The sequence below is a fragment of the Ascaphus truei genome, chromosome 5 (genome assembly GCF_040206685.1).
Source record: "Ascaphus truei isolate aAscTru1 chromosome 5, aAscTru1.hap1, whole genome shotgun sequence".
NCBI classification, from domain to species: domain Eukaryota; kingdom Metazoa; phylum Chordata; class Amphibia; order Anura; family Ascaphidae; genus Ascaphus; species Ascaphus truei.
Genome location: NC_134487.1, coordinates 30,363,677 through 30,381,946, shown reverse-complemented (window position 1 = coordinate 30,381,946; position 18,270 = coordinate 30,363,677). Strand labels below are relative to the sequence as shown.

Below are 18,270 nucleotides of genomic sequence, written 5' to 3'. Positions count from 1 at the left end.
GGGAAGATAAGAGGGAAGGGGTAGGGATGGAGAGAAGGGGAAGGGAGGGTAGGAGAGAAGGGGAAAAGAGGGAGAAAAGGCAGAGTTGCCACCTCTCTGGGTTTGACCCGAAGACTCCGGGTTTCGGGCACTTACCTCTAGGCTATGGGTTGGCATTGTCAATCTCCTGGTGGCGGAGGGCTGCGGTGTGGTGTGGCCGCGTTGTTATAGGCATTCTCTGTTATTCCCCTTCAATTCCCCCTCCAACTGCAGTGAACATGGCTGCGCGGCGTGAAATTACGCCGCATTGAACCGGACGCTACGTGATGTCATGACGCTACCCGGCGTGCAGCATAGCGTCATGATGTCACATAGCGTCCGGGTGCCATGGCAGACATGTTCACTGCGATTGGAGAGGGAATTGTAGAAGGATGCCAGGAGACGCCACCGCACCATGCCACACCAAGTAAGGGATTCTTTTTTTCTCCGGGTTGCCCTTCAGTAGAAGGTAGCCACCCTGAGAAAAGAGGGAGAGAGGGAGAGAGAGAAAAAGGTATTGGGATAGAGGGAAGGGAGAGAGAGAAGGGAGGGAAGAGAGAGAGGGGGAGGGAAGGGAGAGAGAGGGGGAGGGGGGAGATGGAGGGGAGGGGGGAGAAAATAGTTTTTTTTAACAGTCCCAAGTGTGTGCATGTGCGTGTATTCCATCAAACCAACCTTGAAACCACACGTGGCGAGACTCCCCAAAGGTGGACCTTCCTCCGTTTTACCCTCCTACCTCATACATCCAACTGCTGATTGGCTCGCAAAGTGGGCGGGGCAGGATTGTAAGGAGAGTATGTACTTTTCAACTTAACTTTACTGAAAAAACTTTGAGCTATAACTGGACAAAACTGGTATATTCCCCCCCCCCTTTTGTTTTTCTCTTATGTTTAAATGTAATGTAAAGCATGTGACAATGTGACAATGTATAATTCTACATTCTTACCTAAGCTGGCAATCGTTTGGTGCTCCTGTTAATAATCTGTCTAAATCTGTGTGACTAACAAAGTTGCCGCCTTCTAATTTGTGCTGCAGTCTGTGAAATGCTGTAACTATGTAACATTATATTACTAATTGTAACACATTAGTGTTCCAGCTTTCAGATTAATAGACACTCTGCTGGTTAGAACACAGCAACAGATCTATTTGTGATACTTTGTTGCCAAAGGGCAGAGGTCCAAAAGGTGTTTATCAGAGCCTGTTTCAAAAGAGGAAGTGGGTGTGGCTTTGTAAATGGTTGCTATAACAACCACAGAATGATCAGTGCATTAAAAAAAATCATTAAAAATGGCATTAGGAGTTTTTAAAAAAATGCAGACAATATTATATAGTACTACAGAACTGATGTAATTTTTTTTTTTTTAAAAAGAACATATAGGAGTTTTTTGTTTAACATTTTGCAGCTTTAATGCCAGCTTCTAAGGACCCAAATCAGTGGAAAGGTCATTTTGGCTCCATTGAAATCTTTGAGACTCAGAATCAGTGAGAGATGGAAGGACGTCTTAATCGGGCATATATTGGAGTTGAAATAAGGTGACCCATTCATGCCTAATTCATGTTCACCCCCCGTTCTATTTTAATACTTGATAGATGAACAAGGAACTTAAAATTGAAATTGTGCAAAAACTGTACTACGTATATCTGCACCTTCAAATGTTTCTCATATTGTACCTTTACATTCGTTCCAAAACTGCAGAGAACAGTGAATCAAGTGCAATTATCTTTATAGGCCATTTGCTGCACTAGAATCACTGTTAAGGAGCCACAATGTTTATCACACTTCAGTCAATATTCTCCAATATATCATTGATATGCAATATGGCCAAAAAAAATACACAATATCTGTTAGAACAGCAAATAATTTCAATTGAAGCTAACTGCAATGTTGTTTATAAAACAGAATTATTAAACTCTTTTAAAGACTCGGCTTTATGATGGGATTCGCTTTAAAAAGCAAAACAAGTTTATCTAATGTAAATGATAGTATATACATGGATTTTTTACTAAAGTTTTTGGATCTAAAGGCAAGTGTTAGCTATACTGCTGTATATCTAGTAACTGTAGTAAACTTAATTAAACTATGAGAGTGGTTACTTAGTCACTATCAAACAGAAACTCTTATTGAGCTCAGTGGGAGCTTCAATGTGACAATACCCTCTGCATTTCTTTTTATTATTATTGTGTGTGTTTACTGAATAACACTCAAGGTTCTTACCGTGCACTGCATAGCTACCACTGTTTAGTAAATAAGTCGAATACCTAATGCATATGATTTACCTTGTACGTTTTCAAATCCTGGATAAAACATGTCTATTCAGGTAGTGGCACAATACTCTCGGTATTGTTTACAAAGAATGCGAAAAACTAAAACAAGAACTCTACCAGGGAAGTCACAATGTTATCTTAATGCAGTTTTTAGCTCTTGGGCAAAACGTTGAAAACTGTTTCTTCTTTTATGGTCAATACTGCTCGTATTTTTATTTTTTTTGCAAACTATTCCATTTTTGAAAATGTTCTTGTTGAACAGTTTCCCATATGTTCTGAAAATGTAGTGTGTTTGTATTTTTAATAGCCTGGCCCCAGTTTATGTATCACAAAGCGTATGAAAAGTTCATGTGATCTATTACTTATCTTCCTCATAGATTCTTCATTGGATCCAAAAACATTCCTTACTTTATTCAGAATATCTTAAACAAAACAATTTAAAAAAAAAATCTTCTCAGTTTGGAGCCCTAAGAGAGTTTCTTATGTAAGAATTGTAAAAGATGTTATTTTCATAGATACATCATAGGCTTGGTGAGTGTTCAATGCATTACTGCTTACAATAATTCTCCAACAAAACAAGAAAAATAAAGAAATGTGTTCAAATAATTACAAAGAAGAATATCTGCAAGACAAAGTCTATGCTACAGTTATAAAAAAAAAGAGAGCTAACATTTACTGCATATTTGTCATAGTACAATTAAATTATAGTTTAGCAAAATACAACTTTAGATCAAAGCTGGAAGGAGACATCAGTAGTAGATCAGTAAATTCCACTGGTATGCTGAATGATGGACATTTTAATTGTTGTAGTTATTGGTTTGTATTTTTTTTTTATATTCCCACATAAAGTCCCATCTCCTTCTACAAATAAACGCATGAATGTTAGATAAAAATAAATTCATGTATCCAATCTAATGTTACGGTGTTTATCGTCATAACAAGGATGTACAGCATCAGTTCTAGTTCCGGAAAGGTGTTGATGGCCGACAAAAAGGCTTTTATCATTTCAATGGCAGGATGATAAATGAACTGTTTCTTCTTGGAAGGGAAGGGAGCATGAAAAACAAGAAACTGGCAGAATTGCTTGAGAAATGGGGAAACCAAGCTGAGCTACGTTGTCTTTAAAATGTTGACTATGTAGTCTAAGTCTGTTTGGAAAGTAACTAATGTATTTTATTTCGACTTGGTGGAAAATTGTGTGAGCTTCCCACCTTGTAAACATCCAAATAATGCCATGAAAAAGTTCATGAATATTGCATTTTTTCCAGTTAAATGTCTATACAAATCCTACTCGGATGAGGTTTGAAGAGGTAATGCAGTTCAGACACTCCTTGGTGCCCTCTCAAATTCATGGGTCCTCCTGTTTCTACCCTTCTTGTTTTCTTGTAGGTGCTTCCACTTATTGGTGCTAACCTGGGCATTGGCATTTTTTTGCCGACGTTGTTTGCGGTCCCTTTTCCAAACTTGCTCACAGAATTCATCCATTGTATTGAGATTTGGGTGGTTAATTAACTGCATAAAGTCTCTATACCAGACTTTCTGAGTTGGTGACATGCTGTTTGATGGTTCTTTGTGTTTATGGGGGTCCACATCATCCTCTTTGTGAAGAAGCTCATCTAGATGTTCCGTATCGATAATCTCCAAAGTTACTTTGAGCAGGGTTTGCATAAAACCATGTTCTACAGCGTTACAATAATAAATTCCTGAATCTTTCTTCTTGAGAGTGCGCAGCAGAAGGCCATGGTCTGTTTTTATAGAACGATCATCCACTTTCATCTGAAAAATATAAAAATAACCACGTACATTTTTACCGTTATTTGGGTGTGAATTTAAAACTTCAGTTTAACATATTCATATAAAATTGCAAACGTAAGTGTAACTAATGTTTAAAAGGGGACTACATTATGGGGAGGCCTTATACTTAAAATACCATTATCAATGGTGGGGGATATGTTGTTTAAGGAATGGAAACTTAGACTACCCACCTTCAGTAATTTTTAACAAAAATCAGATAAATAAATCCAAACTCTGTATTTCTGTAACCATGTCAGATTAGCAAATAGTGTGTCATTGTATGTATGTACTGTATGAATGTCTTTATTTATATAGCGCCATTAATGGGCATAGAGCTTCACAGTAGTAATACACATGACAATCATATAAATAACAAATAATACAAATAGCAGATCATGGGAATAAGTGCTTCAGAGATAAAAGTAACATTTATGAAAAGGAGTCCCTGCTCCAAAGAGCTTACAATCTAATTGGTAGGAGGAACATACAGATACAGTAGGAAGGCATACTGGTAAGTGCGTCTGCAAGGGGCCAAGCTTTATGTATCAGGTGTTAGCCACAGAGCTACTCATATGCTTTGTTAAGTAGGTGTGTTTTAAGGTGGGTCTTAATAGTGGATAGAGAGGTGCTAGTCGGGTATTGAGGGGAAAAGCATTCCAGAGGTGCGGGGCAGTCAGTGAGAAAGGTTTAAGGCAGGAGAGGGCTTTAGATACAAAGGGGGTAGAGAGAAGACATCCTTGAGCGGAACACAAGAGTCGGGATGTGCATAGCGAGAAATTAGGGCTAAGATGTAAGTAGGGGCAGAAGAGTGTAAAACTTTAAAAGTGAGGAAGAGAATTGAATGTGTGATAAGGGATTTGATAGGAAGCCAGGAGAGGGATTTCAGCAGGGGAGACACTGAGACAAATTTAGGAAAGAGTAGCGTGATTCTGGCAGCAGTGTTTAGGATAGATTGTAGGGGAGACAGGTGAGAAGCAGGAAGGCCGGACAGCAGGAGGTTACAGTAATTGAGACGAAAGAGAAAAGGGCCTGTGTCAGAGTTTTAGCAGGTGAGCAATAGAGGAAAGGGCGTATCTTTGTGATATTGTAGAGGAAAAACCGATAGGTTTTAGATATGTTTTGAATGTGAGAGGAGAAAGAGAGAGGAGTCAAGTGTGACCCCTAGGCATCATGCTTGCACTACTGGGTGTATGAGTGAACTTCCAACAGTAATGTGGAAGGAGATAGTGGGGCAAACGTGCCAAATTGTCGCAGAAGTTTAACACAGTGAAATTAATATACTTCCTTTTTCACTACATTCTGTTAAAGTGGCAACATCTTGTCAAAATTCATGAAATTCTGTTGACATAATTGGATGAAATTGGTACAATTTGTAAGCACTGTGAATGTTTGCAAACATTTGATAAAAAAACACAACATTTAAGCTAATTTGAAGACATTCCAAAATACTAGCAATCAATATTCTTCAAAGGGTAATACCTGCCTCAATATTAATCATGCTATTTTGATTTAACACTTCTCCTGCTAATCATTTAACAAGTTGCTGGGCAGTCATTGGAGCTTGCATAGATTATGCCCTATGTAGAATTCTAGTATCTTGTGCCTACTATTTTTGAGTATGCAAAAACTGCAAATTTTTAATTTATACTCCTCCCTGATCATTTTCTTTTTTCTGTATTTCGAGTATTATATTGTTAATCAACATATTGTTGACTCCTCTTCCTAAATGTTAATTGTTATGTGTGAAGCACTTATTCCCATGTTCTGTTATTTGTATTATTTGTTATTTATGTGATTGTCACGTGTATTACTGCTGTGAAGCGCTATGTACATTAATGGAGCTATATAAATAAGACATACATAAAGACAAACAGTTGTTTTCACCGAGTAGTGCAAAATATGGTCTGTTTCCCAGATCATCCTAATTTCCCAACTGAACAAAGTATGTTATTTTCCAAGTTCTTAACATTTAGGGTGGTCTGGGTGTCATTTTTATTTTATTTTTTAAAAATGGGTCCGACAGATATAAAAAAAAAAAACCTCACATGCAGTCCCTGCTGGGTGGTAAACAGAACCGTGAAAACCAAAATGTTGCCGATGTTTAGGCTTCACACCTGAAAAGTATCTATGCCTCAGTGATTTCAACTATGTTTATTTTTGAAAGCTTTCTAAAAAAAAAGTTCAGACCACTCTAAAGCCTCCATTAGCAGCAAAGAAGCAAAATAAAATAAATATTTTTCTTTTGACTAAATTAAATGCAAATGTTTCCTATAGACTTTATATGAACCAGAAACACTTACAAATACTGCACGCAGCACCACAGAGAATAATAACTTAGCGAGCACTTCCCATCGAAAGTCAAGATAATGCCAATGCAAAGGTCATACAGTACGGGGGGTGGGGAGGGGGCAACTCCAGCCTTCATGGTCCTCCAACAGGTTGGATTTTTAGGATATCCCTGCTTCAGCACAGGAGGCTCAATCAGTGCAATATCACCTGTGCTGAAGCAGGGATATGCTGAAAACCGACCTGTTGGGGGCCCTTGAGGACTGGAGTTGCCCCCCCGTGGGTAATACAATAAATCAGTAGCCAATTTCAGCCTCTCTATAATTTGAATGGGGGTCTGTATGCGCCCTGTTTTAAGGTGCATTTCCATTTACTCCATAAAAAAGCAGAAACATATAAAGGGGAATTTCCTCTTTACCAATTTATTATTATTTATTTTAATAAATGCAGCAATTCCTGGCCTTTAATGCAGTTATCTAAGCTGCCGATCAATCCGTTCTCTCGTGATCAATCGGTGAAGCTTGTGCTTCCCAGGGCACGTAATATGGCCGTCTATTTCAAAAGAGGTAGTGCTCCCCGACGGTCACGTGTCACAGCCGGCGGCCGTGGGCAGTGGTGCTGCAGCCTGAAGGCCCCCAATGTGTCTTACCTCCCTCAAAGCCACCCAGGCCCTAGGCATTCTTGATCCTCAGCCCCTCCCCCAGACCCAACCAGCATCCTCTGCCCCCCCTACCAGAATCCTCTGCCCCCCGAACCTACCAGCATCCTCTGCCACCCCCCTCTTCTGGAATACTCTGCCCCCCTGGACCCTACCGGCATACTCTGCCCTGGCCTCCCTCCCCCCACCTTCCTGGCACTGAGCCTGTCCTCTGCGAGCCGTCTGCAGCAGGCTACTCTGCTGTCGTCCGGTAGTGGTGTTGCAGGGCCCCCCATATGTATTCGGTATGTCTGTTTTTTTAAAATATGTTTTTGTGGGTGGGTGTATTTTTTATATGTATTGGGGGGGTAGGGTTATTTTTTAAATCTAATGAGGCGGTGGGGGTCATCTTAAAATGTATTAGGGCAGTGGGTGTCTTTTTAAAATATATTGGGGCAGCGGGGGTCTTTTAAAAATGTATTGGGGCAGTGGGGGTCTTTTAAAAATGTATTGGGGCAGTGGGGGTCTTTTAAAAATGTATTGGGGCAGTGGGGGTCATCTTAAATTGTATTGGGGCAATGGGGGTCTTTTTAAAATATATTGGGTGGTGATGGTCTTTTTAAAATGTATTGGGGTGGTGGGGGTCTTTTTTAAATGTATTGGGGTGGTGGGGGTCTTTTTAAAATGTATTGGGGTGGTGAGGGTCTTTTTAAAATGTATTGGGGCGGTGGCGTTGTTTTAAAAATGTATTGGGGTGGTGGGGGTCATCTTAAAATGTATTGGGGCAGTGGGTATCTTTTTAAAATGTATTGGGGCAATGGGGGTCTTTTTAAAATATATTGGGGTGGTGATGGTCTTTTTAAAATGTATTGGGGTGGTGGGGGTCTTTTTTTAATGTATTGGGTGGCGGGGTCTTTTTAAAATGTATTGGTTCAGTGGGGGGCTTTTAAAAATGTATTGGGGTGGTGGGGGTATTTTTAAAATGTATTGGGGCAGCGGGGGTCTTTTTAAAATGTATTGGTTCAGTGGGGGTCTTTTAAAAATGTATTGGGGTGGTGGGGGTCTTTTTAAAATGTATTGAGGTAGTGGGGTCTTTTTAAAATGTATTGGGGTGGTGGGGGCCTTTTTGTAGGGATGTAGGGAATATTATCTAACACCACACAACTGATTTCTTTTGAATAAAATGCTGCTTTAACTATCCTTTTTCATCCAGATTAGGGCCACATTATGACATTACTTACTAAGTTACTAGTTGTATTTGTTATTCTTGGATACTTGAAACAAAACACCAGTTGTGATTTTCTAAAAAAAAAAAACTGCTTTATAACTTTTAGTCATGATCACAGCAACTTTAGCAATTCTCATGTATTATTTCCTGTTAGATAAAAATCACGAACTGGCCCCAAAGGAAAGACGTTTTTGCAATCAGGTTTCCAGGAAAGCTATTTTCAACGCTAGTTACACTAGTACATATTTTAAATGATCAAAGAGCCATCACAAAATGGTACTGAAGGTGTTACATAAACAAGTGTTTTTTTTTTTTTGTAAGGAGCAATCCATACAATATCCTACTGTACATGTGTTTTTTGTTTTTTTTTAATAAATTAGTTCGGTGCTATTAGATGGTACTTACTACATTATTTCAATTCAACTCAATTACATGTTTAATGTTTTAATATACTGAGCATCCGTTGATTTCTATAGCAGGTTTTAGCACACTTCCCCAGCAGTGCAAGATCTATGTAACACTTTCCTGCTTGTGATAATTTGTTGCCAATATTCCCAGCAGTTTGAGCTGCAAGCTGCAACAATAGATAATGTTGCCGTAGTAATATAAGGATACATTGTAGCTGCTGTGTTACACTGAGTGAAGGATTGATTTGAAACTCAAAGGCAGCCATTTAGTAAACCCAGAGAAGCAGGATCTGTGCTGATCAATTACGGGAGGAAGAATCGATCGGCAGCTTAGGTAATTCGTTTTCAATAACGGTAAGGCAAGTAAAGGCTGCATATACTGTATTAGAACAAAAAAAAATGATTTATGTTTTTTTTTTTTTTAAATGGCCCATTGGACCGCCTCTTTAAGCATCAAATATCCATATTAATATAGTCACAATGTATCTTAGAATTTATGTACATTTTATTAATGATGTCATGTCATTATCAGTGTAAGTAAGAATAATATTAATGAGAACACAGTATCCAAATGAAGACGATCTTTTTACGTTACAATAACTACATACAAAGGGATTTGCCATAAAGACATACTGTACAGACACATTAAAATACACAGCACGATACAGGCAATGTAAAATATGAAATGAAAGTAGTATGGATTCTTCTTACCTCTTCTTTTTTCTCTTCATTCGGCTTCTGGAACTGCCAGTAGACCAGGGCACGCTGTGATTTAGAGCTGCACTCCAAGAATGTGCTACTGTTCTCTACACCATAGATGATTTTTTCCTCCAGGTTTTGACTGTGTGGATCATCTGCAAGCAGGAAACACACCGTGCCAGAACAATATTTTTACTAAAGGAAACTTCATCTTTACACTATTTTCTATCAATAAATAAAACGTGTTGCCAGATTTTGAGTCTCTCCATGCTGATAGAATAACAGTTCTATTTACATGTGTTATCTAGGCCCTGAATGAATACAAGAGCTTAGAGTGGGGGGGGGGGGGGGAGGTGGAATGATCTAAATGAATCTAATAGAACTATTTTGACACATTCCAAATTGAAAGCAATCACTAAATGGCCCTTGTGTAATATGCTAGGAAGCCACCGTACTGGAATTATTTGGGATGGAACTAAACTTTTCACCAGCACTGGCAACTGGTTCACTTGATATAGATGGAAAGGAAGACAGCATACTTTGGCTACCGTATAAGTCCTTAGTAAGATCACACCTTCAACATGGAGTACAGTTTGGGCACTTTACTATAACTAATACATTATAAAATTGGTCAAAGTGTAGAGAGCAGCTGACATATTAATAAATGGGAAGGAGGGTCTGATTTATCAGAAAACTAAATTAGGATTTGTTTACATTACAAAAGACATCTCAAATGGATATGTTTAATATAAACACATATATTCAAAATCAATACAATGGTGAACTTATCATACCAAATACTATACAAATGACACAGGGTCGTCTTTTGAGACTAGAGGAAAAGAGATTACACCAGCTGCAAAGGGCTCTTTGGAGTAAGGGCAGTGTAAGGGCGTCAAGATGTGGAATTCACTACCCATGATTGCAGATATCGTAGATATCTTTAAGAAAAGGTTAGAGATCTTTTTAGAAAGTAACGGTATACACAGCAGTGGTTCCCAAATCTGTCCCCATGGACCCTGGCCACACTGGGTTTTTGAAACAATAACCCAACAGTCTATTCATATGCAAATTAGATGCATTCAACTGAAAGCTGATGATGATTGCGAGAGATGATGATGGGGAGAGGGAGAGATGATGATGACAAAGAGGGATGGGAGAGATGAGGAGGGATGATGAGATAGAGGATGGGGAGGGAGAAAAAATTGCAGTCAGTATTAATATTAATGGGGGCCTGAATGTTTTTTGCCTGGGGGACCGTGAATGTCTAGCTACGTCACAGAGCTCATGGAATCTCCGTAAATCAGTATTGCTGACCTGAGGAAGAGAGGAGAACTCTCGAAAACTTGTCTTATAATATCTATTGTTAGTCCAAATAACAACTGTATTACCTAAAACTGAAATAGTAATTTTCTCTGCACTATCGCAACTGGACAAACAAGGCTATTTATATTTAATTCAATAAATAGGTAACTTTACAGGTATGTTTAAAGGTCAAGTTGTTAAATCAGTCTATAATAATAATAATAAAAATAATAATCAATGGCATTCTGCAACAAAAATGTATTTAAATTGTCATGGGTATGTGTTAAATAAGTTGTGGTGGGTAAAAAAAGTGACAAAAACCCTTAACCGTATAGCATACAGCAAATGAAAATATCACTTATGAGTACGTTAACATGTTTCAGACAGGTCTGCACATGAGCACGTGTAAATTATTCTCTTAAATACCAGATTGTGAACTAATTCAAGCAGCTTGCCCAGAAATATAAATAACAAATAAAACTAATTTTTAATAGTTTCTAAGTACCTTTTAAATAACTTATGTGTATTCAACCATCAATATTTGATAAACATTTTGAATAAAGAGCAGTTCCACATTTCACAATGCTTAATAAAACAATGTGTCCTCCTTCGAGAACACTAAGAGGTGTCCTTTTGGTAAACGCTAGTAAAGAACTGTGAATGAATGGAAACATTCTGCTAAGTTTACGTGTTCGTGATAGCAGTCTAGATTTAATTTGTAGAGGGCCAGCCAAGTAGGAAGCAAACTGTATTCCCAATTCTCTAATGCAGCAAAAGAGGATATTCTAAAATCATGAAATATCAAAAATGTTTGAAGCTACATGTTGGCTCACAGTAATGAGTATTATGAGTCTTTCTCCTTTTTCCCACTTAGTAGAACTTGTAATGTTTTTATTTGAGGAAAATGTAGGACATGTAAATTGTATAAAGCATAAGAGCTGATCCTTCCCCAAAGCACTTACATTGTTCTTTAGCTTCAGAAACACATTTTACAAGAAGATTGGGAGGTAGACTTTGCAATTTATGTAATCAAGCCTTGTGGTTTTTCAGCTAAATTCATTTTGTGACTGTATGGTCAAAACAGGATTTGTGTAACATACTGCACTTGGATATTGTTGCATACAGGTTTATGGGAACAATTAACAATCAGTGGCAATGTTATTGAGGAAGCAATCTCCAATCAATTATCTCCATAATATATTTCTAGCCAATGAATTGGGAAAACAAACAATGCTGTTTAAATTGTTGTACTAATTATTTCCTTTCACAAAATCACAGTTTCTTGATTATTAATCACACTGTGAAAATCCCTTTGCAATTACATGCTATTATCCCCATTGCAGACTTTAGTGAAAAAGATGTTTATACACTTAAACTTTAAAACAAATCAACCACATAATTAAAAAAAAATATGAGTGTTCATGGCAGTTGATTGACATAAAGCATGAGGATCTCAATGATAGAAGCATAATGGTAATGAAACATTCCTACACGTTGTAATTTATGGAAAGACCACCAGTACACAAAGTGACAGGGTCACAATTCCAATGTAACCTGTAAGAGGCTGTAAATAAGGAGAATTCTGGTAGCCAATCAGAACACTCCTTTTTTAATGCGATCTCTAAGTAGAGGTGCACTGCACCAAACCACCCAAGATGAAACATCATCTCTAGTTTTCCCCTTTAGGACACGTATGTTTTAATGATAGTACAAGTGGTTGGGGGAAGTAAAGTAGAAATAACAAAGAAAAGGTGGAAACCAAGAGACAACAGATAGAGAGGAATCAGAGCAGAGCATGTGGAGTCAACTCACATCTGGATGGTTAACGCAGCAGTCAGATCTACATATTAGAATTTAATCTAATATAATTGGCATAAAACACAACAACAGAAAACCTAAGATACCATTAAGGCATTCACGGTCAGAGGTGCCAGGTATGTACTGTATTTCCCAGGTTCCCTTGCCTCTCTGACAGGGAAGAGGTTTAAAAAGACATTGAAAAATGAACAAAAATGGAAACAAAGGACAAACTCCATAATTAACTCCTTTAATATCCAACATGTTCTGCATTACATATTTAATGCAAGTACTGGAGCAATGCTCCCAAATATGGAGCTTGAGACATTGACTGATCTTAAGGTGCGGTCCAACTCACTATATACAATTACATTTAAAAAGCATCTCAAACAATATACGCTGATACATTTTCTTTTACATTTTTTACTAGACAAATATGGCTAACGTACTCATTATTTCCCCAAAACTAGCGGATTAATGGTATGTTTTTTTTTTATATTCTTAAGGGGGATTTTTCTAAGACATACTAGTAAGAACAGACGATATAGTGTACATTAGTGATGGACCGGGTCCATAAAAAATAAAAATTACCCGGCCGGGTATCCTGGTACGGACGCTGCTACACTGGGTATCCAGTGTCTTCCGCTGCTACTGTGTAGCTCCTCCCTGGCTGTCCTCCTATGCCGCTCTGCTCACATGGTCCTCTTCTCACACCGCCACTGGCTGCCATCCTTCTCTCCCTTCGCTGCTGCTGTCCTCTGCAGGCTGCCATCCTACTCTCCCTCCACCGCCAGCTGCTGTCATCCTGTGCAGGCTGCCATCTTCCTCGCCCTGCGCCGCAAGCTGCTATCTTTCTCTCCCTGCGCCGCTGGCTGCTGTCATACTGTGCAGGTTGCCATCCTTCTCTGCCTCTACTGCCCGCAGTCATCCTCCGCTGGCTGACATCCTCCTCCCCTTCCACCGTCAGCTGCGGTCCTCCTCTTCTGCTAAATTACCCGGAACCGAGTTCCAGTGCCTTGGGCCGGGTCTGGGTAATTTCCAGGTTGGGAAAATATGGCCGGGTATGCCGGGTACATCACTAGTGTACATTGTATAATATACTGTTTTTCCTTGATCCTAAGATGCACCTTTTTCCATATTTTAACATTTCTGAAATCGGGATGCGTTTTAGAATCATATTAGCAAAAAAACAGGCTGCAAGGAGGCTCTGCTGGAGTACCGGCCGGGCGAGAAGCTGGATCAGCTGCAGCAGGGAGGGAAATGTTTTATTAAATCAATGGTGCATCTTAAAATCGATGGTGTCTTAAAATCGAGGAAATACGGTTTGTTGTTTTGAGATTTTCACAGAAATCTGCTAAAATGGTAAAGAAAATTGACATGGCTGAGTTCATTCTTTTTCTTTCATCACCCTTATATGCTGCTTAAAGCAGCCATCCATGACCCCATGCTTCCGGAGATACAGACTTCCATGGGGGTGCCGGTAGCTGCCGCCGCTCGGCTACCACGGTTTATGTAACGGCAGAGTTTCAAAGCTCCTGCACCCTATTGTAGACATCAGGTTCAGCTTCCTATTGGCCCGCGTGATGCAGGAGCTTTAAACATTAAACGGCAGCTAGCTCAGCCAGATCTGCTAACGACATTCTCTACGGAGTTAGGGTGGAGGGTCCCTAGAGCTGAAATTAATTGGGTTCAGCTCCAGAGATGCCTTGCTTAAAACCAGTGTTAAAAAATTAAAAACAATTAAACGGCAGATTTGCTCCTTTAAAGCCCAGATACATTAAGCTCTGTTAGGCTATTTAGTGCAATTCTAACCTAAATTGATGGTAATAGTAATACAGCTGAACCCCGTTATCACGCGGTGGTTGGGGTCCACATATTGCCACCGCGTTATAACCGGGATCGCGAAAAAAACAACAACACCAACCCCAGCTGATGTCATTCACATGGCACCGCTTGAAGAGCTGGGTCGCGTCCTCAGCCTGCATGGTTGTGAGGGGGAAAGAAAGGTAGGAGATGTTTGGGAGCCACACTCAGACCGCGTTATAAGCGAATCCGCGTTATAGCGGATCACGCTATAATCGGGTTGAGCTGTACTTATCCACTAATGGGAATAACTCAACTAAAAAAAATGTCTACTCCTTTAAATAGCACATGGTTAAGATTTTCGGAGAGAGATATTCCTGTAAAAAAAAACTGAACGTACTGTACCATAGCTATCTTGGAAATATGCTAATTTAAATAATTGGAAAATGCTTTGTATATATTAATAAGTGTTACTGCTTAGTGTACCTGCACCTAAGAGTTGTGTATTTAATAGTTACATCATTGCTCAGTTTGATTCTTTTGGAAAGTATATGTGATTTAGAATAAATGGCACAGGATACAATGTAAAGCGTGCATGGAATTGTCTTGATTTTATAAGCTACCTTTTGGGGCATACCCTGATGTACTGGTGCATCTCATTAAATAGCTTTTATTTTTTCCTTTTCAACTAGTTTTTTCTCGTTTTTTTGTTCATCATTCCTTTGGTGTGCACACCCCATTTTGTATTATTTTATTGTGTATGTGGAAGTCGAGTCCAAGAAAACTGTATAAATAGAAGCCAATGTAAAAAAAAAATAAACTTGTGTGAAACAGCTCTTTGTGTTTGTTTTTGTTAGCTTTCATCATTTTGATGGTGGATACAGTCAGCTGAACTACACAGAGAAAAAAATAAATAAAAGTAAGCAAATATCATATGTTAATGGTTTCAGATGTCCCGGCAATCACATTTTCTAATTATACAAACATGGCAAGAACTTCCACTGAACTATATATTCAAAAATGCATATAGCAATAAACAAACTCCCCAACATAGGGACGAGAAACATGCTTTTGTAGGGGTCACGACACTGATTTAATGCCTTTTTTGTGTTTTATTTGGGGTAATTTTGAATTACAGTGGAATAAAGGGCTTTGTCTTTTGTGTAACATTTCAATTATTAATTTCAGTTTGTTATTGAATAAGTAATTATCTGTTCTTTTTACAATGCTTATGGGAGAAGTAAAAAAGAAAGGCACATAGAGAAATATGCTGCCGCCTATGAACCCAGTGAGTACTGGAAGATGTTTCATGCTTAAGGATTTCTGATGGCCTTTAAATTCTTTATGTTAACTTAAGAATACACTGGGTAGCATTTACAGAAACAAGCACGAACGTGCTAAAGTTCAGCCAATCAGGAACTATCCATGTTATAGTAGGAAATTCAATTACAATTCCACAAGATTATATTTGTAAAGCATCATGATACATATCATAATTAGATGTTGGGAAAAACTCTACATTTAAAAAATATTGGTACTTGGCGTAACCATATTTTAAAAGAAAATTTATGGAATATTTATGATGAGAGCCATTTTCTTTCAAAAGCAAGGAACTATTTCCGTTTATAAATAGAACAGTAGTGGTTCTCTGAGTTGGTTATTATAAGTAGTGGTACTACATACTGCCAAGAATGGAATACCCATACATGAAGTACCAGAAGTCTTCATAGGATATCATACACAAATTGTTCTATTAAGGTGCAGAATACTGGATATGCAAGAGGCAATAAAGTTAAAGCCTCACTTCCTACAATTGTAATGTTTGTTTTGTTATAAATTTAGTTTTAAAAACTTAACACCACATAGATCAACAACCAGTATCATGAATTATACAGTACATAGTGCTTATATTGTGGGTCCAGTAAAAGAGCAATCCAAACTTTTTTTTTAAAAGATTTTTTTAAATCTTTTACCCAGGATTGAAAGCAGGGGGTCTCCGAAGCTGAACACCATTCATTTCAGCTCCGTGGACTCTCTGCTTCTGGAGATAATTACCTCCAAAGTAGGTGCCTGTAGTCCATCCAGCTGAGCTAGCTGGACTTTAAAGTTTAAAGGTCCCACATTGCCCGGGCCAATAGAAAGCCAAACCTGATGATGTAATAGCTTCCAATTGGCCCGTAGGGTGCGGGAGCTGTGAACTGCAGCCATTACATGATCCCTTGTAGCCAAGCAGAGACACAACTGACACCTACTATGGAGGTAAGTATCTCCAGAAGCAGGGGGTCCCCTGAGCTGAAATTAATGGGGTTCAGCGACAAAGACCCCCTGCTTCAAAGCTGCATTAAAAAAATTTTTTTCAAGAAAGAGCTTGGATTGCTAAAGTGTAAGGCAGATCGTATGTGTTACATATTACTTTTTCTTCATAAATTATTGTCATTTCAATAGAGGTAGACATTTTTTTTGCAAAAAGTTCAAATCCGCTGCGTAAATGGCGTTTTCTTCACAAGTTTGACTTTTCACAAATGTATCTGAGATTGATAAAAAAAAAAAAGCTGTCTTTTATAAAAAAATTTATTTTTTAGATTTTTCAAAAATGTGACTAACAGAAATAAAAAAAAAATAGCTTACTGATGTAAAAATGCAAATTTTTGTAATAACAAAAGGTTTAAACGAAGAAATAATAAAGTTTGATGGCTGAACTTACACACATTCACCCTTTACTAAATTTCAACTCAGGCCAGCCTTACCTAAGTTCCTCCACCAGGGGGAGACCTTGGTCTATCTTTTTTCCCCATTAACCCACAAATATTTGAAGTTTCAGTCCCACTTAACATTGTTTGAACTTATTATGTGGATATATATATATATAGTATAGTATAACATTGGTAGTGTTGGACCTGCTGATAGGATTTACATTGGCATAGTTCTAGGCATGAAATGACCCATACTTATGAGAAGACAAAACACAGAAAGAACATATATATATAAATATATATATATATATATATATATATATATATATATATATATATATATATATATATATATATATATAGCAACTGTAAATATTACTATATATTCATTGGCATGTCTTAGACAGGTCTGCAACACTGTCTAAGACATGCAAATGAATATACAGTAATATTTACAGTTGCTATATGCTTTACTGTGGAGGGTTTTTGTCACTTTTTTTACCCACCATAACCTTAATATATATATATATATATATATATAGGGGAGGGAGGGGAGGGGCGGGTGAGGGGAGGGGGGGGAAGGGAGGCTCATAAGAGTATTTCACTTGACCCACAGCGTTCCCCTATATTTTAATCATTCTGAGTTACGACTCAAATAAAATGTATTTTATTCACTCACTCCTCCCATTCATCACATGGTTCTTAGGTACACCTCTTACATATAGTGTGAGAGTGCTCTCCTTGGGGCTATTTTTCTTTTGTTGTCATGATAATGGTGAAAGGCAGGGTTGCAGACTTGCCTAAGACATGTGAATGTGCTCACAAGTGATCTTTTTATTTGCTATTTGCAATACGGTGGAAGTTTCTTGTTGCCTTTTTCACCCACCATAACTTGAAGCATATATATACAGTTATGTGAAAAAGAAAGTACACCCTCTTTGAATTCCATGGTTTTACATATCAGGACATAATTACAATCATCTGTTCCTTAGCAGGTCTTAAAATTAGGTAAATACAACCTCAGATGAACAACAACACATGAAATATTACACCGTGTCATGATTTATGTAACAAAAATAAAGCCAAAATGGAGAAGCTATGTGTGAAAAACTAAGTACACCCTTACTGCTTCCATAGGAATTAAGAAGCTAAGTAGCAGACAGGTTCTGCTAATCAAATGCCCTTGATTAATTGATCAGCAAGTGTGACCATCTCTATAAAAGCCGAAGTTTTAGCAGTTTGCTGGTCTGGAGCATTCAGGTGTGTGTTAACACAATGCCAAGGAGAAAAGACATCAGCAATGATCTTAGAGAAGCAATTGTTGCTGCCCATCAATCT

The 18,270-nt window shown here is 38.2% G+C and overlaps 1 protein-coding gene across 3 annotated transcripts in view; it reads right to left on the bottom strand.

Annotated features, from left to right (window-relative positions):
• Positions 1-475: 475 nt before the first annotated feature.
• The window catches only part of SEMA3A (semaphorin 3A), a 280,469-nt gene continuing 262,674 nt past the window's right edge, over positions 476-18,270 (bottom strand). For all 3 annotated transcript variants that reach the window (XM_075599556.1, XM_075599555.1, XM_075599554.1), the window contains exons 16-17: positions 9,347-9,489; positions 476-4,059 (exon numbers count right to left, since the gene is read on the bottom strand). In XM_075599556.1, coding sequence (XP_075455671.1) covers positions 3,604-4,059; positions 9,347-9,489 — 599 coding nt within the window. In that variant the 3' untranslated portion in view covers positions 476-3,603. The remainder of the gene's footprint in view (positions 4,060-9,346; positions 9,490-18,270) is intronic.